The following is a 25,447-nucleotide window of genomic DNA, read 5'->3' as shown; positions in this document are numbered from 1 at the left end:
TAGTTCTGTAAGTAACCTTGCTTCACAGCATGAAGATTACCACGGCCCCGGCGCTGTTGGGCGCGCTTTCGCCCATCTTCGTGCATGCCATACCTGTGGATGATCTTGATACACGAGATGTTGACACTCGGTATCCCTACAATGGTCCAGCTGTTCCAGTTGCAGATTGTAAGATAATCCAACCCATTTGTTCGCGATTTCCCGACTCGAGTCAAATCCCCTCGAAATTTTATATTCTTAACATTTAAGTCTCGTTTGCTTTCTCCATTATCGTTCTCGAATCGAAAATTGACTGACGTTTTGTCCAAGGGGTTGATCCGAGTATCAATGGTAATGGCAAGGGATTCCCACGTCTCGTTGAAGCCCCAGCCGTTGTACCTGCATCGAGTAACCCAACGAACAATATAAATGTCATCTCATTATCGTATCTTCCCACGGGCGTCAATATCCACTACCAGACACCATTTGGTTTAGATGAGTCCCCTCTTGTGACCTGGGGTAGTAGCCCCACCGACTTGTGTAACAAGGCCAGTGGAGTTTCTCACACGTATGTAATAATGCTCATTAAACACACTGTTATGAGGAACGATTTGTCAGGTGCTGATCCGAATCGCTTTGTAGATATGACCGCACCCCATCTTGCTCCGAGGTAGTGGTGACTCAGTGCAGCCAGTTCTTTCATGAGGTTCAAATCGCTGGTTTGCAATCTGATACTACGTACAGCTACAGGATCTCGGCTTCGAACGGTACGACTGCCTCAGAGGTTTTGAGCTTCACCACGGCACGTGCGGCCGGTGATCCAAAGGGGTTTACAGTTGCCGTGTTAAATGACATGGGATATACAAACGCTGGCGGTACACACAAGCAGCTAATAAAGGCAGTAGATGAGGGTGTTGCCTTTGCTTGGCACGGGGGTGATCTTAGTTACGCCGACGATTGGTATTCTGGGATTCTTCCTTGCGAAGATGATTGGCCCGTTTGCTACAATGGAACATCTACTGAGCTTCCTGGTGGGGATCCGATTCCTGCCGAATACGAAGTTCCTCTCCCAGATGGAGAAATTGCCAATCAAGGTGGACCTTTAGGTGGCGATATGAGTGTTCTCTACGAATCCAACTGGGATCTTTGGCAACAATGGATGGTCAATATCACTTCTAAGATTCCCTACATGGTTCTCCCTGGAAACCATGAAGCAACTTGCAGCGAGTTTGATGGCCCAGGCAACATTTTGACAGCTTGGCTGAACAACGATGAAGCCAACAGCACAGCACCTGAGTCTGAACTGACTTACTATAGTTGCCCACCCTCCCAAAGGTAAGTGTTTAGAACCCCTTATAATTTCGCAAAACAAACGAGTCCCTTTCTAACAGTATCAGAAACTTCACTGCGTTTCAAAACCGTTTCCGGATGCCAGGAAACGAGACTGGTGGTGTTGGCAACTTCTGGTACTCTTTTGACTATGGCCTTGCCCACTTTATTACTCTGGATAGTGAAACAGACCTTGCGAATAGCCCCTCTAAAACCTTCGCCGCCGATGTCACGGGAAATGAAACGCTACCCGTGGCTAACGAGACCTATGTCACTGACAGTGGGCCATTTGGTGCCATCGACGGCAGCTACAAAGACAACAAGGCCTATGCGCAGTACAAGTGGTTGGCGCAAGATCTCGCCAGCGTCGACCGTGCGAAGACACCTTGGATCATAGCGATGAGCCATCGTCCCATGTACAGCACACAAGTATCATCCTATCAAGCCCATTTACGCGCTGCTTGGGAAAGTCTCATGCTGGAATACAAGGTCGACGTTTATTTATCTGGGTATTTATTTTCCATCGTCATCAGTTAGCTCTCGAATTCTGACACTCATTAGTCACATCCATTGGTACGAGCGTCTCTACCCCATGGGAGCCAACAGCACGATTGATAAGACATCCATCGTGAACAACAACACGTATTACACCAATCCAGGTCTATCCATGACCCACATCATCAACGGCATGGCGGGAAACGTCGAAAGCCACAGCGTTCTAGAACCCGGCCAAGCGATCTCAAACATCACTGCCGTCCTTGATCAATCTCATTACGGATTCAGCAAGCTCACTGTTCTCAATGCTACAGCGCTGACGTGGTCCTTTATTCGCGGAGATGGCGCTGATGGAGATGACCTTTTGCTACTCAAGCGAGCAAACAAGACTAGCACTTTCTCGGGTCCTAGTAAGACTATTGCGCGCAGAGATATAGCCAATAGTGCTTCGAGTTCTGTTGTTGCTTCGTTCGTTCTTGTTATTCTTGCTTCGTTGACCGCGTTCATCCTGTGAGCGCAGAGACTTTGAGGTGACCGTTTCTGCAAAAAATATGTAAAAATATACTGTTGATACAAAAGCCTTAGCGAATAATTATTTGCTAATTTTTTACCTGAAAAGGATGGATATCCTTTAAGTCAGTTCGCACATGAACCAACTCCAAATCATAGTGATCTCAATTTCTGGCACGCAACAGAAAACGCTACCGAGCACGAAATTTTCTATGGCTGTTACTCGTCTTGCGAACCGCCACCGATTATGCTTACCTGCCAATAATCATCCAAGGCGGCTTCAAAGTTCTATCCGCAGGTCTTTAAGACTCCAGATTCGTATCCTGAATTCCACTTCAACTTCCAGGTCGACACTCTATTCCTTCGGTACGATGTCTTCAATGTAGCTAAAAATAAGGTTTGGGGAAAAGGGGGTGCATATGGACTTCTAGCGGACGTCGGATTTATCGAAGACCCCAAAGATTTACGGAGTGTCCAGAATCTGGCTCTTGTGAGAGAGCAGAACTATTGGCCGATGGGAGGGCTTGAACGCTGGCTGGTACATATCTTGAGCATGTTTCTCGGACTCAAGGCTCTTACCCTAGTGCTTCAGCACCATGACAACACCGACGGTGGCCATTCAATCATACGCTTCGTGCAACCCTTGGGTCTTCCCCGTCGCTGGGAGAGAACGGCCATCTTAGGAGGCTTATTCAGCTGTCAAACTTTAACTTAGGGAGACACGATTATGCTTCTCTTTTTCTTATAAGCATATGCCTAGCTAGATTAGGAATAGCTTTATTATCATTCGCTTATCCAGTAGGCAGCGCCCCCTCCCCCTCTATAGCTGATCCAGTGTAGAGATCACTCTCGCTAAAGCTCATCCAAATTCCAGTGTAGAGAAGCATAGACCTCGCATCGGATGTCGATTTCTACACTGGTTCAACTGAAACCCGCGTCCTCCGAGCAACGTCAATATTTTATTGACCATATTTCGAATCCACCACCAAAAAATATTCCACACTTGCTACCAGCAATTGATTCCCTGATCTCTCATTAGAACCTGCACCGATCTCTATACGCCAAGAACGCGTACGACCTTCCGCACGAGTCGTCCGCAACCCCAAATCCTTCCTCGAGACCTGGCCCGACAACACCCAAAGCCATGGCAGAACTATCCGTCGAACCGGCCTTCGCCAAATTCCCGAGCTTGCCTGCCGAGATACGAGATACGATATGGGAAGCTGCGATACCAGGGCCACGAATTGTTACTATCCAGCAGAAGGCAATAGGTAGAATGCGTGGAGGGTGTATCGAAGAATGGCACATTGACGAAAGGGGAGCCCCTGTGAAGGATGATGATGTGCTGGGCATCACATCTTATTGCAAGCCTCCGCAGATTCTGTTTGTCTGCAAAGAGTCCTATCGTGTTGCATCGAAGTTCTATCAGCCAGCATTTGCCACGGAAGGATCATTTGGGGAAATCTACTTCGACTTTAAACGCGATATCTTATATCTGCGCTACGACACGCTGACGTTCGTCTCGCCGTATTCTGTGAATATTTTAGATGATCTTCGCACTTTTGATGATCTTTTTCCCGCACTAAGCGATGTCACCAATCTAGAAAAGGTCACAAATTTGGCTATTCTTATCGATCCAGGAGCTACCGACAACGGACTTAACGACTTTTATACTACGAGGAGCCATCTGACGCATTTGGTAGCTCATATACTCACTTACTTTGGTGCAGTGAGTAAGCTCACACTTGTGGTCCGTCATTACAAGTTTGAGGACCATGATGACCAGTCAACTCTTCTACTGATGGACCCGATCGACATGGACGAAGTATTTCAGCATTCCTCATTGTACACTGAAGATTATGGCGAAGATTATGGATTCGGACCCCATATACCCGATCGCTATTACACTGCAGTTAAAGAGAAGAGGCTACAGTCACACTTAACTGACCTGACTCGGAAAAGCAAAAGGCCTCAGAGCGCTCCAGCCATTGACTATCAAATCTGCGTCACGGAGGAAGCCAAGGAGATGTACGAAAATGAAGAGGAATCAACTTTTCTATGCTATCTTTACGAAGAACAGGAGAGAAAATGGGAATCAAGGGAAGCAAGGGAAGCAAGGGAAGCAAGGGAAGCAAGGGACGCCGACAAGCATGCTACGTTCATTGCTAATAAGCAAAGAGCCACTGGCAAAATTTTGCAGCCAGTCTTACAGAAGAAGCTTTTGGCCTCGAAGCACCAGGCCCAAGAGAGTAATGTAGCAGTCCACTTTACCGAGGAGGACTTCTCAGATGACGACCATATCCAAGCCGCTATTGAGCCCAGCGACACCGACTTTTCGGATGATGATGATATTCTGGTTGCGATTTCAGCGCCTTGAGCTTCTTTGTCTTGGATCGATCCCTCATGTGGCATATAGTTAGGGAGGACAAATGTAATAGTTTTTGAAACTTGTAATGTTTACCTTAAAGGCATCACGCTTGCTGAATGAAGTTGAGCATAGGCCTAGTTGAGCAGGCATTTATCTACTTAGGAGACCACTTCGCGGCTTTTCCTGAGGCCTCATACTAAGGGACAATGTCCGAGGTTAACCTAACCAGCGATAGCACTGCTTTCTTAGAGGTCTGCGTTTCAAACCCGGGCTGGAGCGGTTGCTTTATGAGGATGCATCGGTTTGCGAGAATGAGATGGAGGTGGAAAGGAAAGGAACGGGAGGGAGGAACTGAAAAAGTGGGAGGTGCCTGGGAGACTCGGGATTCCGAGGAAGGCATAAGAGTGCGTTCTGGGCGAGGATGTTTAGGATAGAAGGTGCAGTGATTGGGCATTGCGTGTTTTAGGAAGCCGCGTCTGAGCAGAGAGATCGAATGACTGGAAGTCTACCTCGTGGGATGAGACTCAAAGAAATATGTGCAAATCTCTATGCTTAAGAGTACCTCCTGGTGTGCAACTTCATCTGGCTTGCTGCATTTATTCTTGATTGAAAATGGGTAAATATTCAAGGGTCTATAGTTAAATCATAACTGCTTTCAGCCGTGAAGATTACAATGACTAACAAGTCAATAAGCAGACAATGAAGACCGTGGCTGGAATACCGACGATGATACCGATCCCGACGAGCAAAACCTCGACGGCCCAGAAACGCTTTGGGGGTTCAGAACAAAATGCCCTGCTCCGGTGGTGCTCTTTGTCTGTAGGGAATCATACGAAGTTGGTGCCAAGGTCTATACACGCTGTTTCCCCTCCCTCGGCGGGTGTCCTACCATTTGGTTCAATTATCAGCTCGACACTTTATACCTTAATCTCGACTCCTTCAGCGAACGCATTGTAATATCCGATGGTGCGAGGATGAGTGTAAATGGGTTAGACCATTTTAACCCCGAGGAATTGGCAAAAGTCGAGAATCTATGTTTCTATTTGGAAAATCTTGGTAGTGCGGCAAAAAATTATGGCCGGTGGTTAGCCTGTCTACTTGGTTCATTCGGAGGGGTCAAAAGCAGATGGCCAGACCACATAGTCATACGCCATGCTGGAATAGTGGTCCAACCCGACGTATTGCCGCCCCCTCACTGGTGGAAGGAGGAATTTGCAGTGTATATGGACGAGGCTGTTTGATGACTGGCTGTTACAATGAGTTGAAACTTAACTCTTCTCAAGTGAAAAGCTTTCATAGGCTTCAGAACTCGCAATGAAGGAGGTTTTGCTATAAATAGAATGCACTTTATTCACATATTTGATCGTGTCTCCAGTTCTACCATGATTCTGCATGTAACGCTTTATTAACCCATCTGTTCAGCCTCGCGAGAGGTTAATCAAAGATCTAGATTGTGGCTATCACAATGGAGTTTGCATGACGCTCTCAAAGAAACCCGCTAAAAGGTCAACTCCTATACCTAGCAACGCGGGGTGAGAAATGGTCAAGTTCTGTGTGCCGATAATGTTCAGGACAACCATCTTACAAGGAATCCTAGGCGCCTCTACATTCAAACAAGGGAGAAGAAAACACACATAGACTCGGTTTCGATTTCGGGGCGGTGGCCATTCGATCACCTGCCTAGTGGGTAGCATACTCGTTCTTGCGTTACACGCAAAGACTCGGCGGAGATGATTATTTCTCCGCGTACTATCTGCCGTTTAACATTTCACACACGGCATTCAATTCATAACTTGTCCAAGAAGACTGCATTGCAAACTCAAAGCTATGAATTGCAGCTGTCCAAAACGGCCGAAAAGGTCAACCAGTGAACTCTCCCTCCATTCAATCATCAATGTCGAAATCCCAAGCACTCATGCAGCAAAACCCCAGAACAACTCTAAGCCCACGCTTTAAAGTAATGCCGGAAATTTGAGTTAGGCCTAACCGACGCCGACACCATCTAACATCCATCCTCGCGAACGATGACATTGTAATTGTCGGTGTCAAACTCCTGTCCGGCGGCAAGAGCGGGGCTGAAGGGAGGAGCAACACCACAGCGGTTGATGATGTCTGAGGCGTAGGAGGCAATGTAGTTAAGTTGCGGGTCGATGCCACCATTGTTCTGGCGTAACACGAGTGATTAGAAAGTCGTCTTTCAAGAAAATACAGTACAGGGAAGAAACTTACGTCGTTGCAGAGGTAGATAGCCGAGGAGGTCACACAGGAGAGACGAGAGCACGAGTGGCCATTGACGTGGGTGCTTCCACCTCGTCGTTGCAGTGCCGAGACACTCTGTGCGATAGCTGCAGAGTTTGCGTATTGCCAGTGTTGGTTTCCGATTGGAATGCATTGGAGGCCGGTCTGTGGCATGTTTGATTAGCAATTAGCCCTCGAGTAGAATATCTTCCTTCTCTTTTTCCTGAACTCTTCTTCGTCTCGAAGAGGGGAATAGAAGCAGTGGGACTGAAGGCAGGCTAAGGGGACTTGGACTTCTCACCTTGCTGTTAGTAGCACGGTCGAGAATGACATCGGAGCGGGCTACGTTGCCATCAGTGGATGGACCATAGAGAGCCTCGAGTTGCGCAGAGACAGCCTATGGATAATTAGAAAGAATGAACAGAGTTGCAAGGTTGTAGGGCAGTAAGGGGCATGCATACCTGGATATCACCATGCAGACTATATTCATGGCCATTGTAGGTACCGGAGAAGACGGCAGGAACAAGCTCATAGCCTTCAAAGGTAGCAGCAGTAGCAGTAAGGGGCAAATCTGATCCAGCGACAATAGTCTGAGAGTATGTATATTAGTGGGAGGTTTGGATCGAATTGGTAGTTGGAATTGGTGGATACATACCGAAGTGAGCAAAAGAGCTAGGCTCTTGGTCATGGTTGTCAATTGCATATTGGCGGTGGATGGATGATGCAAGAAATGCGGAAGGAAAGTTGTCTTCGTAATTGTAAGGGGAGTTTGTAAAGACGATGTTCGAAATAGAGGTATCGAGAGTGGAAAGTCGTCAAGCAGAGGGGAATCGCTCTCCTTTTGTAAACAAACCTACCGAGCTAGATAGTGAGGGGTGTGGGGTGCCAGACATTATGGTGCATTATGCTGAGAGTGTGGATTCACAAACAGGACTCTCAGTTGTGTATGTCAAGGTATTGATGTGAATTGGTGTGTGAATAGGGTTTCTGGAGGTGGCTACTATTAGCCATAGTCCACGACCCCAGACTAAACAATGGCATTGTGAATTTGGCAAATGGAAAGTAAATGACCCCAAACCTCAAGTAACTGTAACGTATATCAAATTTAGACAATTGAATCGGGACTTAACACAATATAAGATGGTTATGTCTTGCTAACGTTCGTCACCGTAGTAATGTGGGATTTACTTATCCCTTTATAAAACCGACGTATAGCAAGAGGAAAATATTACTGAAACTTACGAGCCAGTGTTAGCAAAGGGTAATGCAGGGAGCGCGTTCGCAATAAGTGATGGCAGACTTCTACTCGCTAGGGAAAGGGGCAATAGACTAGCTGTCTCTTAATTAATAGAAAAGAACTCTACCCATTACCTCGCATGTGTAAAACCTCATCCCCAAACCTGTCTACAACTAATATTCAGCCTCTTCCCTTTCATGTACCCCTTCCACTTCTCAAACTCCTTCCTGTCACCTTTCCTAACGGGCCAATCTTCCAGCCATTCTGCACATGTCCCAGCCATAACCTTCGGCATAGCATGCCAAGCCCACCTTGTCTCCCCATCCATCTGCACCACATCACCACTCCTCACCCTAATAACGACCATCTCCTGTTCCCTCTCCTCATTCTTCTCATCCTCACCCTCATACTTGTCTCTCGCAATAACAAATAGTCCATCACAGCCGAGACTGAAACTCGCTAGTCCGCGTTGGCATTCTTCAGATACGTCACGGTGGACGGGCATGTAGTCTTTCGGGCTGTACAGCAACACGACGCCCGATTCGGGAGTGAATGAGTTGCGGAAGAGCGTTGTAGCAAGTGCGGAAATGTCAGACGGGAAAGGGATCGGAGAGCTGGCAGCATAGGACCGCGTCGGCCAGTCGTATTGCGTGCCGAGGGTTAGCCAGCGGAGTTTCTTTTGAAGGAGTTGTGTTGTGTTGAGAGGCTTGTGTTTTGACAGCGGGTCCAGAGGCGTGAAGGTGTGTTTTCTAGATGACGGATGGTAAGTGAAGAATGAAAGCGGGCTAGAACCGTCTGATGGCGTTGGTGGGTAAGGGATGTTGTAGTCATGATGGATGTTGGTTTTGTGTAATGGGTTCGAGAGGTCTCGATGCAGAAGTCGATCTACAAGCATGATCTGAACCTCTGGTGGTAATAAGTTTGGAAGTAGGCGTAATCCTACCATGTATTAGGCAAGCAGACACAGATATATGTTGCGGATATATGACCAACCTGGGAAGTCTTGATGCTCATAAATAGTACAGGACTCCGGCTCGATCTCCACATCTACCCCGTCTTCTGCTCCTTTGTCACCACATGCTCTGAATGCTTTCTGTGCCGAAGCGATCAATTCTGACTTTACGGTATCCACTGGGATGATTTTCTGTTTTTGAACATCCGTCAACCCTCGCCGGAAATCCACAACCTCAAGATCCTGGTCCACAGCCGCATCACTCATTTTCTGGTATTTCTTATACGTATTGCATATTGCCTGAGGAGGTATTGCATGTGTATCATGGTGTTTCTACATTTCATTAGATCTTCGTATTACTGTGTAGATTGCTTCGCGACTCACACCATTCGATTCTTCCATCATCATGTGATGTCTTGCCAGATCTCGTGACCGGCAAAGCCAGCTATTCCACGTCTTAGAGGCAAACAAAGCTTGGGTCAGTGCACTCTTCGTAGGTTGAAGAGATATCCTCGGTGCAAGAAGCATCTGTCTTCGTCTTATTTAGGTTGACGTCGCGCTTTGAAACGAAGGGAAAATATTTCGAGATCCAGGCGAGACGCTAGTCCAAAAAAGTCGTTAACCCCTTTCCAATAACCCCCTCTTCCATTTTGACTCGTTTCAACAAAATAATGTATGAATGGCGATGAGACTTGTGTTATTATATCTCTTGAAGAAAAGACAGGGTGGCTGCATATTCACTGTATATGAGACATCTTGGATAATGCATAAACAAAATCTTGAATTCGAATATAGGACTGGAGCAACTAAGGAGCGTTCTCTGAAATTGGAGCTTAAATCCTTGGTGATAGAAGGGACAAAGTAGTATCATTTAGATGGTATTACAGTATGATCTCACCCAGGTTAAACTGAGTCTGATCAAGTTCTATTCTACCATTGTATTGTCCCCCATGTGCATAACAAAAGTGATCTTCAATGATCCAGAACCAGAATCAATCTTCCCTGAATCGAGACTCACAGATTAGTATATCTTGATCCGTCGCCATGTAAGTTAGCCTGTGTATCCAGCTTCCAAACCATTTCGCGTATAATTTTCGTCGACCTGTGATTGCCTCTCAGAGAAAGCTCTGCCACTTTGATGTTCTCAGCATGGATCTCCATATCGACAGTCCAATAATGATATTCCCCCCCCCCCCTGTTTCCGCGTCTCCCCGCCAAATTGAGACAATCGCACACAGTCTAGCCCTTGTAAGACGTTGAAGCTCTGTTAGCAGTAGCTACACAATGCCTAGCAAGTCTTTCCACTTGAGCTAGCGCTCTCTGCGGTTGATCCTCTCCAATCACCTCCTCGATGTATTCTCTCTTCTCAGCATCCCAGACCTTCAACTCTCCACCAGCGCACTTGTAATATTGGTAGACGATAAGCGTGACAACTGATTGTCCTGATGGCGTCCTACGAGCAAAGTCAATGCGCCACGGAGTGCTCCCAATCATTCCACTTTTGATCCAGAAATTGTCGAAGAATCTTGTCGGCGTACCGAAAGGTTCCGCCTGGATGCTAATCAACTCCCACTCGTAATCCGTCCCAACGCTCAAGCCAACCATGCTCCAATCCATCAGCATCAGCATCTCTAGACTGTCCCTGAGTTTTACAAACATGTTTCGAACAAATCTTCTATTCCATCTAACTCTTCTACGAGAAAGCAATAGGGGAAATTGGAAGCCCCGGCCCCACGGTCGTCTCCATGAGACATGTGGTAGTGAGAAGTTTCCTTCAACAGCGACATATCTCAAGCGGGTTCTCTACTCCGGGGAAGCCATAAACATGTAGTGGTCAAAGACAGGCCTTATCTGCCTACCCAAAGTCGCAAGGAGGAGGACATCTTTGGTTAAATCTGCGGTAATGTACTCGTGATGACTATCTTCAGGGAACATGCGGTCAGATCTCTTGAGAATTGTCTCCCTGGCGGCATCATCCACATAGTATAAACGAGAATGTGGAGCCGAAAACGAGTAGTACGTGTATTTGCTCATCTGGGCTTCGTCGCGGACATCGATACCACCGAGCTGCTGAACTTCGACAGGGCCATGGAGAATCCGTCTGTAGGCTTTCAACTTCCCCAGCTTTTTGTTTGGTGGTTCTCGAGGGCGATACTTGAGGGCGATGACTCTTCCAGTGTCGTTGCTCGCCTGTTCCCAGATACCGAGCTTGAGCTCCTTGGGGAGGCCATTGTAAGAGGTGGGTGGCGTGTCTTCGTAGCTCATCGTTTCGTTTGGTGCTGAATGAGAGTTTGTCGGATTTGTGGTTTTTATATTCTTTGCGAGGCAATTCGACGTGCTGAGGAAAGGAAACTCAAGTCATGGGCGGGTAAAGGAGTTGGCTCTTAAATAGAGTCTCAAAGCGGTGAATCAGACTAAGAGGGGCTTTCAAGTAGCGCAAAGCATGACAGAGCTGCAAGTCGTGAATGGGTGATGGTTCGTGATTACATTGAATACGCATAATCATAATGTCTCTTCCTCTCGTTCCCTTGTCCCGATTTCAAGTCTAGCCTATCCATGCTTCTCAATACATGTGACAGACTAATATTCAAAAAGCCTTTGACAGAGATGTTACTTCCAATCATTCTTGTACTGGAATTGGTAAAACCCTGTAAACAATCTGTTGGTTTCACAAGGTGATCACTTCACTACACGTGTAGGTCGGTATTTGATGGTACTGGTGGTTTCATTGGTTGCTGGCTAGCTAGCTAAGATACAGAGGTTGCAATGCGAAGAGGTTATCCCCATTGCTTAGTCAGCTAGCTTAAAGTCACATGACTAGAAAGGCTCCCACAATATTACCCATACACAACCAACAGGCAGAAACAAAGACTTGACCAAATATTAAGAAAGCAAAGAGAAGAAGACGCAAAAATCGAGATAAAAACCAACACTATCCACATTGCTATCTCAAGGCATTAAAGAGATTCAGGGGCGGCCAATGAAGTATTCAGTTGGTCACGCGACCAATATCTTTTTGATCTGGATCGCGACACGTTTTATCGAGGGTATAGGTAGAGCAGAATTTATAAAGAGAGACCGAAATCCAAAGTTCTGGAGAGTGTGGATCTGCTTCTTATTTATCATAACAATCAAAACTGATGTTACCTTCGCAGAGGCTAGAGGGTTGGGCGAAAACACCACGCCATTAAATGCAACTAGTGCCTAGAGTGATAATTCAGGGGGACAATCCCGCCCCGCCCCCGCATATTCCGTATACGCCGTTAGCATGCAGTTCGACCCTCCAATTATATCAACGTGATACGCATCCAAGAGCGCCTCATCAACATGCTAGCTAATTCGCGCCGGTTCTCGTGCCCAGACGGGAATACGACCGAGGTGCATGTCACATGAAAACCCCAACCTCTCCCCACGATTCCCCCAAAACCCTAACAAAGGTATTTCGACGACAAAAGTTGGATACTCACTCACTCACTCACTCGCTCACCCACTTATGCCTCACAATATCCATTATGAGTAGTCGTCGCAGCGCTATCCTCGCTGCCATATGCTTGATCTTCATATTCGCCTTGTATCATGTCTCCAACGTGCCGGGATCAGCATCGACCGCCGTAGTGGGACAAGAAACAGTAGAGAAAGCGATAACGTCAACGCCCACGACGGAGAAAGGAAAACCCCCATTGCCGCGGCCTACATCTGAGAAAGAGACCTCGAGCACCGAGGTCCTTTCACCTGAGGTCTTAACTTATTTTGACCAGGTCTTCTCAGCCGACAAGCCCAAAGCGTACGACTTTCCCGCCCTCAAAGCCGCGTGCGAGCAGACGAAATGGGCTGAAGACGAGGTTTACCTTCAATGCGGGGGCATGTCGGCCGGTTTGACATCCATCATGTCGCAAATCAAAGTCTGTCTGAAAATGGCTGTTGAGGCAGGGACTAGCATTGTCTTACCATCAATGCCTCTCCGTGACTCGAAAGACTTGCAAAACTTCAACTTCATGAACGGTGATGCGTACTTGACCTATGAAGAATGGTTCGACGCATCGCATCTTGTGGAACAAATCGGGCATTACTGCCCGAAGATGAAAATTCTGCACCCCATTCAGCTGGATGGTCAAGGGGCCAGCGGTGTTGCGGTGAAGAACAAATGGTCGATTGATCTTGGGAAAGCTCCCGGGTTCCAGGTATTCTCGAGCTATTTCTGGGCCGGGCGACCCTTCAAGGCCTTTTTTGAACAGCAGTACAGCGATTTGGAAGGCATGGCATCCTTGAGCCCAGACCGGGACGAGACGAGGAAAGGCATCACGGTCATCTCCATCGCGTCCTCGTTCCTGCTCTTCAGGATCACCGACGATCCCACGGGCCAGGATCTGAGACTGTGGAATGATCTCGGACAGCTGATCCGATTCCGCGATGCGCCGCGCAAGATTATCAGCAAACTGCTCCCGCTTATGGAACGGCCTTTCTACGGCGTTCATTTCAGGGCTGAGAATGATACCATTTGGAGCTCGCCCGAAAGCCAACTCAAACTTGATCTCGAGGCTCTGGATACCGCGTGGGCTAAATACGGGACGCCGACTGGACAGAAGCCTCTAGTCTATCTAGCCTGTGGAGATCAAGACCAGGTAGAAATGTTCGCGACAGCCGGGAAGGCGAAAGGCTGGGACGTGACGCACAAGTGGAAGCTAGCTCAAGGGAACGCAGAGGTTCTGAAGATGATCAATGACCTCGCGTTTGATTTCCAGGGGGCTGTGGACATGGGAATCATGATAAAGAGCCACTTTTTCTTGGGTATTCAGGGAAGTGCCTTCTCGTCTACTGTTGGAAATGCGAGGGATGTGACGGGAAGGTATAGGGGGAGTTCATTTACGGTCTACGATGACGGGAATGCGAGGACGCATTTGTTTAACGATGGGGATGCGAGCACTTATGCTTGCTGTTTATGATGACTTGTAGGTTGCGAGAAAATAATGAATAGATAGTATAGATAGATACACAATGGGGCTACTTGGGTGGGCAACATATTACGGTCAACTCGGTTCAAATCGATTAAACTTTCATAGCTTAATGATCCGTCTGTACATGCTTTCTTCTCCGCGACCAAGTCTGTGAATACAGTCCACTTGTTATTGACTCCGTCAAATACCTGAAACCGCACCCGTGAAATCTAAAATGCTGTGTTGGCACAGGATATGGAGATGGGTCTTCGTTGGCAACTCCCAAATTAAAAGCTCAGGTGTTTGTCGATAGTTCCGGGTAGAGGGGAAGTAGTAACTGTGAAAAGGCCGAAGCTGGTGGCTAGGTGGAGTCGAAGTTGGACTTGAAGGTTGTGTGGGCGCAATATCTGGAGACTGGTGATAATCTTTATGCCGCCTTTGTTGATAGACATGTTGATGAACATAGGGTTAGGCTTGAGCTTCGGCCTGAGCGCCAAAAGCTTGTGGTTGATACGAAAGCTGGGTATACGGTGGGTAGCGGTGCCGGCGAGAAAGAAAAGGTGTAGAAGGACAACTCAAATCGGTCTGCATTGATTTTAATGAGAACAATCAATGCGTTTACACAATGATTTGGTTTAGGAAATGGTCGAGTCTTCCTGCTAAAGTTTCAGTTTCGATTTCATATCATTTTTTGCGAGGGGTGGATTAGGTACGGCCGGGGAAGTCTACTGAGTTGTTCTGAAGAGCTTAATAACTAAGATAGTATTCTAATATTTGGAAGCAACGTTTCATTTTTCATTTAGTACTTGAACTGGGATTTTGATAGAAACAATTCTTCTCTTTTCGTGTGGGATATGTCGGCCAACCTCAAGTTCTACCCAACAGATAATAGGTTCGTCTTACAGACAATAGTGCTCTAGTATTCGCTATGTGACAGCACCAGAACCTTCAAGAAAAATACGTAAGTGAACCATCTGCCATTCTTCCATCGTTCCTTCTATCAATCGAATAGCCAGTTCTGCAATGCCTCGGATGTTGTGGCAACATTCCCTCCGGCCGCCTGTCGCGACTGCATTTTCAGGACGCTCGAAACCGCAGCTTCGAGTCTTTTATTATTCGGAAAGTACTCAAATTTATCCTGCAAGCTGCCACGTGCCACCTTCAAATGCCCTCTATCAGCCCACATTAGCCCACAGGCAATCAACATGTCGATCGCAAAGTTCTCATCCACAAGATAAACATCGAAACTTCCTTTGGCGTAACCTACCACAGCTTGTGCTAAAGCTTGCTGTCCAAGCTTCCAAGCCAAACGAGCTCCTTCCATGAGTATAGGAAGAAGCAATGTTCTAGACTCTCTCCTTTCCGTTATCGGTGTTTCCCTAAACCTACCAAGATCCCAAAAGTTGTGTCCAAGCTGACATACGGTAAGTGCGTACTCTTGCCGAGCGGCCATGTACTTTTTGGATTCGAAAAAAGCATCACCTTTATCCTTGACAGCACTTGCGAAAGTCAGACATTCTTCCCGCGTTATAGTAGGGAGAAATGCTTTTTTCATGTTGGCAGCTTGAGAAGCAGTGAGGCCGGTTCCATCTCCACTGATTATTTTGATATCAATTTTGTACCTGCCATTTGGCATCAAGACACCCTGTCGACACGCCGCGATTGCATTTTGAACACACGTTGCTACTTTTGCGTTTCCCTGGTAATACTTGCTCTCGGTAGCGGGGAAGAAGGTGATTTTTTTCATTGGGCCCTTGGAGGCTCAATTGGGATCCGAGATTTGAACCGCGTTCAAGAGCTGCATGAAGATTGGAAGGTGGTGACCTGCAAGCAAGTTGTCCAGTCAGCAAATGTCAATGGTGAACATTAACCAAAGTAAAAACGCCTTCATTCAAGCATGTCTGCCTCGGATAGCAAACGTTGGACGCTTGGTAGTCACTGGACTGCTACAGACAGTTCTACGTGGATTCACCGCCCAAAACTGGAACAAGCTGGAATTCACCTTCCTCTCGAAGAGTTGAAGACATCTTTATAATCTACTGATGTTCCCCTCCAAATAAAGACAATAAAACAAATCCAATATGAGTCTTCGGTCGATGACAAGTAGGCTTAAGAAGAATTCAGCTAAATTAGCTACCGTCCGCCAGCTCTTTTCAGGTGAGTATTGCTCTAGTGCCCTTTTGATACCATCCACACGGTCAGGCTTGGAGCTGTACAGCTTCTTAGCAGTACTAGAATGGACCTTTGAACGCGCGAAATTATACTCAGGAGCCTTGCTAACAAGTATCGCCGCAGCCGACAACCAACACATGCCAGAAACCGGAGAGCTAGTCTCCAGCACCACAAACGACAAGCCAGAAAGTAAAGACCTTGTCCTCAGATTCACAAACAGCGAACTAAGAGGCAAAAACCTCGTCCCTGGAACCACAAACGACAAACCTTCGCCACTCATAGCCATTCCACTCGAGGTACGAAACCAAATTTATTCCAACATCCTCCTCGAGAAAGACGCAGTGTTCATTCGAGCAGACGGAAGACTGGGATTTAAATACGACATTGGCCTATTCTCTGTCAACAAGCAAATCTCTTACGAGAGCTTATCCTATTTCCACTCTCAAAATGTCTTTGTGGCAGTCGAAACGAATTTCTGGTTTCCACTGAATCCGCTCTTTGATTCTCCCTGGAACTATGGCATCCCGGTGGTCTTCACGAACCCACGCACTACCAGCTTAGTTGATAATTGCGCCCTAAGGATCAACATTGAGCAGCATGATAACCAAGCACGATTTCCGCTCGTTGCGGTCTTGACCAGCAAAAACCTACCGAACTTGGTACAGTATTTTAATGCGTCTTATGTGCTGCATCCGAGGACGTTTGGCCAGATGAATTCGGCGACATCGAATGGGGAGATATATCTGATCTGCAAGACGAAGAATAAGGTGAGCAAATTCTTCAAGTTCTTTTCGTCTTGTCACTCTTAGGACAAATCATCGAGTTTCAAGGTCGCCTTTCAACGTCTTTGGAGCTGTGAGGCGGTCGCTGACTCCAAGAACTTGCAGTATTACCAAGGAAATATCAAAGTGGCTTCATGCATTGAGAATGGTCTCAAGGGCTTCCGGCAGGCTCCTGTACAGTTGTCCAGAGGCGAGGACGTCAAGATGAAGATTGTTCTTGGAGGAGACTTTACCACCATCCAAACGGCAAATATCATGTCCTCAGTCTTGCCTCCTATGACAACGGAGGAGTCTATAGTTGTCGCCAAAGCCACCAAGGATAACGGAGATGCACTGTTCCAAATCGGAGATTACTTGGCAGCTCGAGCAGAATATGGAATTACCGCGTATCTTCTAGGAGAGAACCTCTGGTTCAGAATACTAGGCCCTAGGGACCACATGGAGGACCGTATTGATTGGAGTAGGATTACGCCGGAACATCAACAGTTGCTCCTTCGCACGTTCCTTGGTGGTTCCCGTACAGCTTTGAGACTTGGACAAGATGATTTTGCGAAAGAATTGTTAAATTTCGTCAAATATAGGCGCCATTATCTTAGTCATGATGAACAAGTCGAGGTTGCGCGCTACCAGGTCACAATATAAGCAAGCGGAGAGAGGATGTTTTGGCATGGCTCGTGAGTCGCTGCATGTACAATGTTTGTTTCTGAACGAAGCAAGGGCCAAGGAGGCGAGAAATGGTGTTGGAGAAATTCAAGCAGTGAAGGACAAAGAGATTGGAGCAAGAATAGTGCAGCAGCTTTTAGACTGGGTGAGTTAAAGACAAGAAGAGCTGAGTGATGAGCAGCTCTTTTTTGCAGAGCCACAACTGAGAGCTGCTATGCAGATGTTTAGACACGCTTTTTGGCAGAGTTTCTAGAACTTCGTACATCTGGACAAAACACTACTCTGTATACAAAACTGCAATTGTCTCACATCACTCGAGAGAGGGACGGTCGCTTCTGATCGCTTGTGAGAATGTACTGGCAACTTTGGCACGGCTCAGGGGTTACTCGCCCGGTGCTTTTATACGTATACGCAGAACATATTTAGATTTAACGTAGATTAGCAAATTAAAGAGATGCTGACAAGCTCAACAAGTACCAGACACCTTTTCTTCTCCGCATGATTACAACGGAGTGAAGAAGCTGTCAGCATTCTGAAGAAGAGAAAATTAACTACGGTGGCCCAAATATGCTTATTTGAGACAAACTTTGCCCCGCGCCTACGACATCATCCCACCTTGCAACATCAACAAGCTTCAAACTCACAACATGAAGCAAAGGTTCTCTTCAATAGATGTCAAAGTATATGCCTCCCTAGCATACCCTTATTAGACTTGCTGAATTCCCCCAGGTCATTGCACATGAGCTGGCAAATGCCCTCACAACGCTACGAGTCTCCAATATCTACGACCTCTCCTCCAAAATCTTCCTCGTCAAATTCGCAAAGCCCGAGCACAAGCAGCAGATCATAATAGACTCCGGTTTCCGATGCCACCTCACAGAATACTCTCGCGCAACCGCGGCCGAACCCTCGGATTTCGTTAAGCGCTTGCGAAAGTACCTCAAGACGCGAAGAGTCACCTCCGTTTCCCAAGTCGGCACGGACCGAATTATCGAGTTCCAATTTAGCGATGGACAGTATAAGCTGTTTTTGGAGTTCTATGCGTCGGGCAATGTTATTCTTACGGATAAGGAGCTGAATATATTGGCACTGCTGAGGATTGTGAAAGAGGGAGAGGCGCAGGAAGAGTTGAGGGTGGGGTTGAAATATTCGCTAGAGAATAGGCAGAATTATGGGGGAATCCCTCCTCTGACTGATGAGCGGTTACGGAAAGGCTTGGAGAGGGCTGTAGAACGGGGAGAGGGCGAGCTAGTCGCAGGAAGGAAGGCAAAGAAGAAGGGTGCCGATGCATTGCGGAAGGCTTTGGCTGTTTCTATCACAGAATATCCACCTATGCTTGTCGATCATGCTATGCAAATCACTGGTTTTGATTCTTCCCTTAAGCCCGCAGAGGTCTTACAAAGTGAGCCTCTCTTAGACCACTTAATGCGGACCCTGCAAGAAGCTCAGAGGGTCGTTCAGGAGATTACGAGCTCCGAAGTGTCAAAAGGTTACATTCTAGCGAAGAAGAAAGACGGATATCAAGAAGGCTCTGAAGCAGATGGTTCCCGTAAAGGGCTGATCTATGATGATTTCCATCCATTCCGACCTCGTCAGTTCGAAGGCGACGAGTCCATAGTCTTCCTCGAATTTGAAGGCTTCAACAAAACTGCCGATGAATTCTTCTCCTCAATCGAAGGTCAGAAATTGGAATCTAAGCTTGAGGAAAGGGAGAAGACAGCCCAAAGGAAGATTGAAGCTGCACGACAAGACCAAGCGAAGCGGTTAGGTGGCTTACAGGAAGTCCAGTCTCTCAATGAGCGGAAAGCTGGAGCTCTTCAAGCCAATGTGGAGAGAGTGCAAGAAGCTATGGATGCTGTTAATGGTCTAATCGGACAGGGTATGGATTGGGTGGAGATCGGGAAGCTTGTTGAGATTGAACAGAAACGCAATAATCCGGTTGCATCGATCATCAAGTTGCCGTTGAAATTACATGAAAATACCATCTCATTGCTGCTGGACGAGGAGCAGTTCGATGATGACGATGATCTCGAGTCTCATTACGAGACGGACAGCGACGTTTCGGACAGTGAGGACGAGTCTCCCGAGAAGAAAGAGCCAAAACAGAAAGCCGCAGAGAGGCGGCTGACAATTGATATCGATCTTGCACTGTCGCCATGGAGCAATGCACGACAATATTACGACCAAAAACGAACTGCTGCCACGAAGGAAATAAAAACAATGGAGTCGTCTAGGAAAGCACTAAAGAGTCAAGAGGCGAGGATAGCTCAGGATCTGAAAAAGGGGCTGAAGCAAGAAAAGGCAATCCTACGTCCAGTACGGAAACAATTATGGTTCGAGAAGTTCACATGGTTTATTTCGTCAGATGGCTATCTAGTTCTGGGTGGGAAGGACTCCCAACAAAGTGAGATTCTTTACAAGAGGTATTTGAAGAAAGGCGATGTCTATCTTAATGCAGATATCCCGGGGGCGGCATCAGTAATCATAAGGAACAATCCGAAAACACCAGATGCGCCAATCCCACCCTCAACATTATCTCAGGCTGGAAGCTTGGTGGTATCCTGCTCTAGTGCGTGGGATTCGAAGGCTGGAATGTCCGCCTTTTGGGCCAATGCTGACCAGGTCTCGAAATCAGCTCCTGGTGGAGATTTCCTTCCAGTAGGGAGCTTCAATGTCAGGGGGAAGAAGAATTTCCTACCACCGGCTATATTGTTGCTTGGATTCGGGGTCATCTTTCATATCAGCGAGGCAAGCAAGGCGAGACACGTCAAGCACAGGGTTCAGGGTGTTGCAGATACGCTTTCAGTAACTGATGGACCAAATGAGAACTTGGATACAGACAGGGAGTCAGCTGTTCCTGAACTTGACGACGATGAAGGCAGCGAGGACGACGATGTTCAGGAATCTGATGAGGAGGTAGAGCAAGAACCACAGTTGAACCCACTCCAAACTCAACTTGCAACAGAAACCGTTATCTCAGACGGCGATGAGGATCCTCTTACACAAGAGATAGAGGATCTCGAAATTAAGGACTTGGACGCTCATGATGGAGACGACGCAGAGTCCATTGCCGAAACCGAGATGACCGATATTCCCACCCAAAACCCTAAAAACCCTCAGAAAAACGCACCTCCCCCTAAGCGGGGCAAAAAAGCCAAAGCCAAGAAAATCGCCACTAAATACAAAGACCAAGATGAAGAAGACCGCCTCGCAGCCCAACAACTAATTGGTGCCTCCACCGGCCAAGAAAAAGCACGTGCCGAAGCCGCAGCAAAAGCCACACGAGAAGCCGAACTCGCATTCCAGAAAGAGCGACGAAGAGCTCAGCATCAACGAACGCAGCAAGAAACAGCTGCGAATGAAGAGATGCGGAAAGCGATGCTAGAGCAGGGTGCTAACGAACTCGACGACGGCGAGGAAGATAAGATGAATATCTTGGATACGTTAGTCGGCATGCCGCTCCGCGGCGATGAGATCCTGGAAGCCATTCCTATCTGTGCGCCATGGGCTGCTCTAGGAACGTTTAAGTACAAAGCGAAGTTGCAGCCTGGGGCGCAGAAGAAGGGGAAGGCTGTCAAGGAGATTGTGGCGAGGTGGGTGGCTGACGGGAAGGGGAAGGTGGATGAGAAGAGTGAGGATCGTGAGAGGGTTTGGCCGAGGGAGATGGAATTGTTAAAGGGGTGGAAGGTTGAGGAGGTTACAAATACGGTGCCGGTTAGCAAGGTGAGGGTTATGATGGCTGGGGGAGCCCAGGCGGCGGCGGCGAAGGGTGGGCAGGGAGGGAAGAAGGGGAATAAGGGGGGGAGTGGGAAGGGGAGTAAGAAAGGACGATAGATTCTAGGTATAAATAAATCACAACGTTGAATATAGGCCATGTGCACTGGTGCAAGGTCATTTCCTCGCAACTTGACGGGTAAACGTCCGTGGATCTGATTCTGTAACCGCCCGTACTATCTGAGTTTGCATTTCTTTCATCGTGGTCCTCAAGTTCGGACTTTGAACTCCCTTTTAAAACTTCATGCTTATGTCGAGTAGTATCTCTATGAACTTGTAGGTTATGCAGTTTAAGCAAAACATTAGAATTGGGCTGTTATTTCGTTCTCACGATGTATCATTCGGTAGAGAAAGAGAAAGGGGGTGCAAGAACACCTAAATACTACTAGCCTGTACCAACCCTCCCTCCCCTCCCCACACTTCCGCTTTCCATTCCAACTCCCATCCCCTTCCACTCCACACTACATACGAACCGTCAACCCATCTCTCACTCTCTGAATCTCCTCCCCACTCAACCCCACCACCTCCCTAACCCACCCCTCCGCGCCACCCCACTCCCCCTCCACCCTCCCCAGCAGATGCAGCATACTCTCCCCCCTCGCGCCCACCATGCGCCTCGCGCTCTCCCTCGAACCCCCCACCACGTCCCTAAACCTCGGATTCCCCAACAACCGCTCCACAACCGCCTCCCGACTCCCCCGCAACTCAAGCTCGCTCAACGCATATTCCCGCGCCACGACCTCGGCGCTGACGCCGAGCAGAGAGAGCAGGATCCCGGTGAATACGCCGGAGCGGTTATTGCCTGTCGTGCAATGGATGAGGCACGGTTCTGGGGAGGGCGAGGCGAGGTGGAGGAGGATGGGGCGGAAGGCCGGTAGGGCGCCGCGGGAGAGGATTTCGAGGAATGCGGTTACGATGCCCTGTTATTTATAAGAATAAATCTCAACTCATCGGGTAGATGTAGTGTAGTGTAGTGTAGTCGTATTATTCAAATGGGGAGAAGATGAAGGAAGTACTTCGGTTCCAGGGCTACAGTATTGCATATACCTCATTCCAGCCTTCTCGGGCGTGTACTCGTCTTCGCCAAATACGGGGCACCAGACACGGCTTATGCCTTCGATTTGTTTTATGCCGCCGGCGCGGGATATTTGCGGCGTGCTGCGGAGGTCAAATATAGTAGTTATGTGTAGGGATTTCAGGTGGCTTGTGCCGGTGGGGGTGAGAGGAGTTAGATCGGGGCCGCGGTAGAGGATACCGGTGCGGACTCTTATGGACGCAGAAGATGGGGCAGAGGAGGGAGATGGAATTGGCCAGCCGCCTATGTCGCGGAAGTTAGTCAGGCCGTCGATGGGAATAAAGGGAGGTTGGAGAGCTCTGGCTTCATCTGAATCTGAAGTCATTTCCACTAACAAGACCTCAGGGCGAGGGTTCAAAGAAACAAAGGAGGGGAGAAAGGAAAACTATCGAGATGCAGTAAGACACCACTATGTAGCTTTATGTTCGTGGGGACACAATGCGGGTTGAAAAAGAAGCGATGACGACCGACAATGTCTACTTTCTAGTGCGGCACGCCGGGTATATGCAACTATGAGGAATAAAGCCGCGGTAATCCGAGACTTCAGAGCTAGGGTCTTGGATATGGGGTGGGACAAAATAATAGAGCCAGCTTGAGGGATAAATGTCTGGGATGCTCGAACAGACGAGAGAAATTCGCGTAGTTGGGGAGTCTTTTGCGTCTCATAAAGCCTCAGAGGATATGGCACATAAGATCCGATAAATCAACGCTCCAGCATTTAAAATAAAATCATAGCAGTCGTATCCTTGTCGTTCCACTCAGCGCGCAACTAAGCCAAAGCACCCATGGGATCCCACAGATTCAAGATCTTAGGCTCCGTCTTCAAGACATCCCTCACACTCTTGTCCACGAATCTAGGTTCTACAACCGCTTGGTATACGAACTCATCCATCCACTTATCGCTCATCACAAACCAACCATCGGTTCCAGCACCTTCTCCCCAGCTGTTCTGCACTCTCCATCTAATGCTGTTTCCTTGCTCATCCAAATGCACTGCAGTGAGGACCATGGCGTGAGTCATGGCACTTTCACCAGTCATTAAACGCTGCGCTTTTGACATGCCAAGTCTGACATTAAAGCCAAGTTCGTAGTCAATGAGAGCAGTGTCCATGATACCAGAGCTCGAGTTGCTGTACTTTCCAACATCAGAGCCGAAGAAGATGGGAAGACCAGCTTGCAACATCTTGATACAAGCAGTTTTCAAGACATCCATGGAGACGTTGACATATGTGATGCCACGACCTCCAACAATGTTTCCGAGTCTGTTCACAGAAAGAAGGCTATTGTATTCGTGTCTTGGATCGTTGACAAGGGAGAACATGCCGGAAACCTTAGAGTTGGTAATTCGAACTGACTTGGGAGAATCGAGTTCTTTTGCAAATGCTAGAGGGGTAGTCTTCAATTCATGTGTTGCACCATCCTTATCCAAGTAGTTCCATGTGAACTCGGTTGTTGGGGCCGGTGGTGGGCCTAGAGTAAGAGTGAGGATAAGATGGATTTCGCGCATCATCTTCTCTTTGGCAACAGTAATATCCCGGCTCGACTTTGTGCCAGAGGTTGCCAAAGCTCTGAGCTTAAGTCCATCTTCGCGGAGTTTGGTAGTGATCAACTGGTTGATAGCTCCTGAAGATTGGGCATTGAAGCTGTCTGGATATAATACTTGTGGCGCAAGACCGTACTTGTTGACCAAATTGTATACCATATCCCATTGTCCGCCATCAGAAACAGGTTGAGAAAGTAAAGTTTGAACGAGCCGACTGTCCAGATCTTCGTCCACGGTATCGCAAATCTGCTCGAGGAAGAAGTTCGCCTTTTCAAGCTTATCGTAGAAGAAGAGGTATGCCTGGGAGAGTTCGAATTTGTCGAGATTGTGACGCTTCATGAGAGCGACTCGAAAAACGTTGGTTGATGCTATAGATTGTTAGGAAGAGCCTTGGGTTTGTTTAGGAGTTAGGATGTACCAAATAGCCAGCATCGACCTGAAGATCTCTGGTTTGTGATAGGAGCCCCTTCGAATGGAATCTTGACAGAGAAGATCTGCTGGTCTTTAATGGTCGTTGATCGGGATGTGAGGACCGTCTTGGGATCTGCGGAGCTCAGAGCTGAGAGTGCGAGTCTGACAGTTGTTAGTCGTCTAATTAGACCCAGTACATCTTGGAATGGAGGACTGACCGGTTCTTGGGATCTTGCATAAGCTCACTCTCCCACTCTCCAACATCAGAGATGCTCAGGGTGGTCCAAGGAGCTCTGAACTGCGAGTTTCGTGCTGGATGTGCAACATCTTTCTCTCCAACTTGTATGTATTCGTTATCAGCTTGATCCTTAAGCTCCAGAGCACGAAGACGCTCGATAACGAGTTTCTCGTTGGAGATGGGTTGTTTGGATTGATATGCGCCCATATTGGATTTGATTAAGTAGTCTTCTGGGATAAGAGAGACTGAACTCGGAATGTAGATGTCTTTGTAGAAGAGGACAAGGAAGAGGAATGGAGTGAAGGGTGGTAATGTTGCGATTGCGGATCCTTATCGCGGGGTCAGATCATGAGACACGCACGGCACGGACACGTTCTTGCGGAGTAGTGGGCTTAACAGAAGAGGAAGCTCTGAATCCACTTTCACCGGAATACTGTATCTAGGAAACTATTTTCTTATAGCAAATTCAAATTCAAATTCAAGATCTCAATCTATTCATGAGACCTGGTAATATCCAAGTACTTGTAACAATGAGCGAGATACTATGTAGCCCCCAATTTCTGTCACTCTTCAACCTTCAACGCCTGCCCGGCTGTCTTCCCTCCATCTCATTCTCATGTTCTGTCTCATGAACTTATCTATTCTCTATTCTCTTCCGTCCAAATAGCCGAATCCTTAATAGGATGAAGATTGGTAAGCCAAGGGGAATTATTTGTCTAATAATCAAGTCTCATTACTTCCATTGAC

The 25,447-nt window shown here is 47.6% G+C and overlaps 7 protein-coding genes across 7 annotated transcripts; 3 read left to right on the top strand and 4 right to left on the bottom strand.

The window, feature by feature from the left end:
* Window positions 1-29: 29 nt before the first annotated feature.
* On the top strand, window positions 30-2,317 carry aphA (Acid phosphatase; the record flags this gene model as incomplete). The annotated part of the gene is made up of 5 exons (XM_031146205.1): window positions 30-168; window positions 310-547; window positions 622-1,314; window positions 1,377-1,817; window positions 1,870-2,317. 5 exons carry the CDS (start codon window positions 30-32, stop codon window positions 2,315-2,317), a joined length of 1,959 nt encoding a protein of 652 aa, XP_031009426.1.
* A 4,366-nt stretch (window positions 2,318-6,683) lies between these two features.
* On the bottom strand, window positions 6,684-7,093 carry LHYA1_G001220 (uncharacterized protein; the record flags this gene model as incomplete). Its single annotated transcript, XM_031146204.1, has 2 exons — window positions 6,684-6,845; window positions 6,911-7,093. 2 exons carry the CDS (start codon window positions 7,091-7,093, stop codon window positions 6,684-6,686), a joined length of 345 nt encoding a protein of 114 aa, XP_031009427.1.
* A 1,214-nt stretch (window positions 7,094-8,307) lies between these two features.
* On the bottom strand, window positions 8,308-9,510 carry abh1_0 (Alpha-ketoglutarate-dependent dioxygenase; the record flags this gene model as incomplete). Its single annotated transcript, XM_031146203.1, has 3 exons — window positions 8,308-9,095; window positions 9,150-9,441; window positions 9,493-9,510. 3 exons carry the CDS (start codon window positions 9,508-9,510, stop codon window positions 8,308-8,310), a joined length of 1,098 nt encoding a protein of 365 aa, XP_031009462.1.
* Window positions 9,511-12,620: 3,110 nt separating this feature from the next.
* LHYA1_G001218 (uncharacterized protein) lies at window positions 12,621-14,051 on the top strand (the record flags this gene model as incomplete). Its single annotated transcript, XM_031146202.1, has 1 exon — window positions 12,621-14,051. One exon carries the CDS (start codon window positions 12,621-12,623, stop codon window positions 14,049-14,051), a length of 1,431 nt encoding a protein of 476 aa, XP_031009461.1.
* A 4,255-nt stretch (window positions 14,052-18,306) lies between these two features.
* Window positions 18,307-21,493, top strand: mtr1 (Ribosome quality control complex subunit; the record flags this gene model as incomplete). Its single annotated transcript, XM_031146201.1, has 2 exons — window positions 18,307-18,339; window positions 18,389-21,493. 2 exons carry the CDS (start codon window positions 18,307-18,309, stop codon window positions 21,491-21,493), a joined length of 3,138 nt encoding a protein of 1,045 aa, XP_031009464.1.
* A 401-nt stretch (window positions 21,494-21,894) lies between these two features.
* Window positions 21,895-22,833, bottom strand: iphP_0 (Tyrosine-protein phosphatase; the record flags this gene model as incomplete). Its single annotated transcript, XM_031146200.1, has 2 exons — window positions 21,895-22,353; window positions 22,450-22,833. The coding sequence occupies 2 exons, from the start codon at window positions 22,831-22,833 to the stop codon at window positions 21,895-21,897; spliced, it is 843 nt and encodes a 280-aa protein (XP_031009463.1).
* Window positions 22,834-23,277: 444 nt separating this feature from the next.
* LAP3 (Cysteine proteinase, mitochondrial) lies at window positions 23,278-24,907 on the bottom strand (the record flags this gene model as incomplete). Its single annotated transcript, XM_031146199.1, has 3 exons — window positions 23,278-24,419; window positions 24,470-24,624; window positions 24,681-24,907. 3 exons carry the CDS (start codon window positions 24,905-24,907, stop codon window positions 23,278-23,280), a joined length of 1,524 nt encoding a protein of 507 aa, XP_031009466.1.
* Window positions 24,908-25,447: the final 540 nt, after the last annotated feature.

The sequence above is a fragment of the Lachnellula hyalina genome (genome assembly GCF_007821495.1).
Source record: "Lachnellula hyalina strain CBS 185.66 chromosome Unknown contig00005, whole genome shotgun sequence".
In the NCBI taxonomy this organism is placed as follows: domain Eukaryota; kingdom Fungi; phylum Ascomycota; class Leotiomycetes; order Helotiales; family Lachnaceae; genus Lachnellula; species Lachnellula hyalina.
The sequence above is the reverse complement of the archived record's forward strand: the minus strand, read 5'-3'. Positions and strand labels throughout refer to the sequence as shown.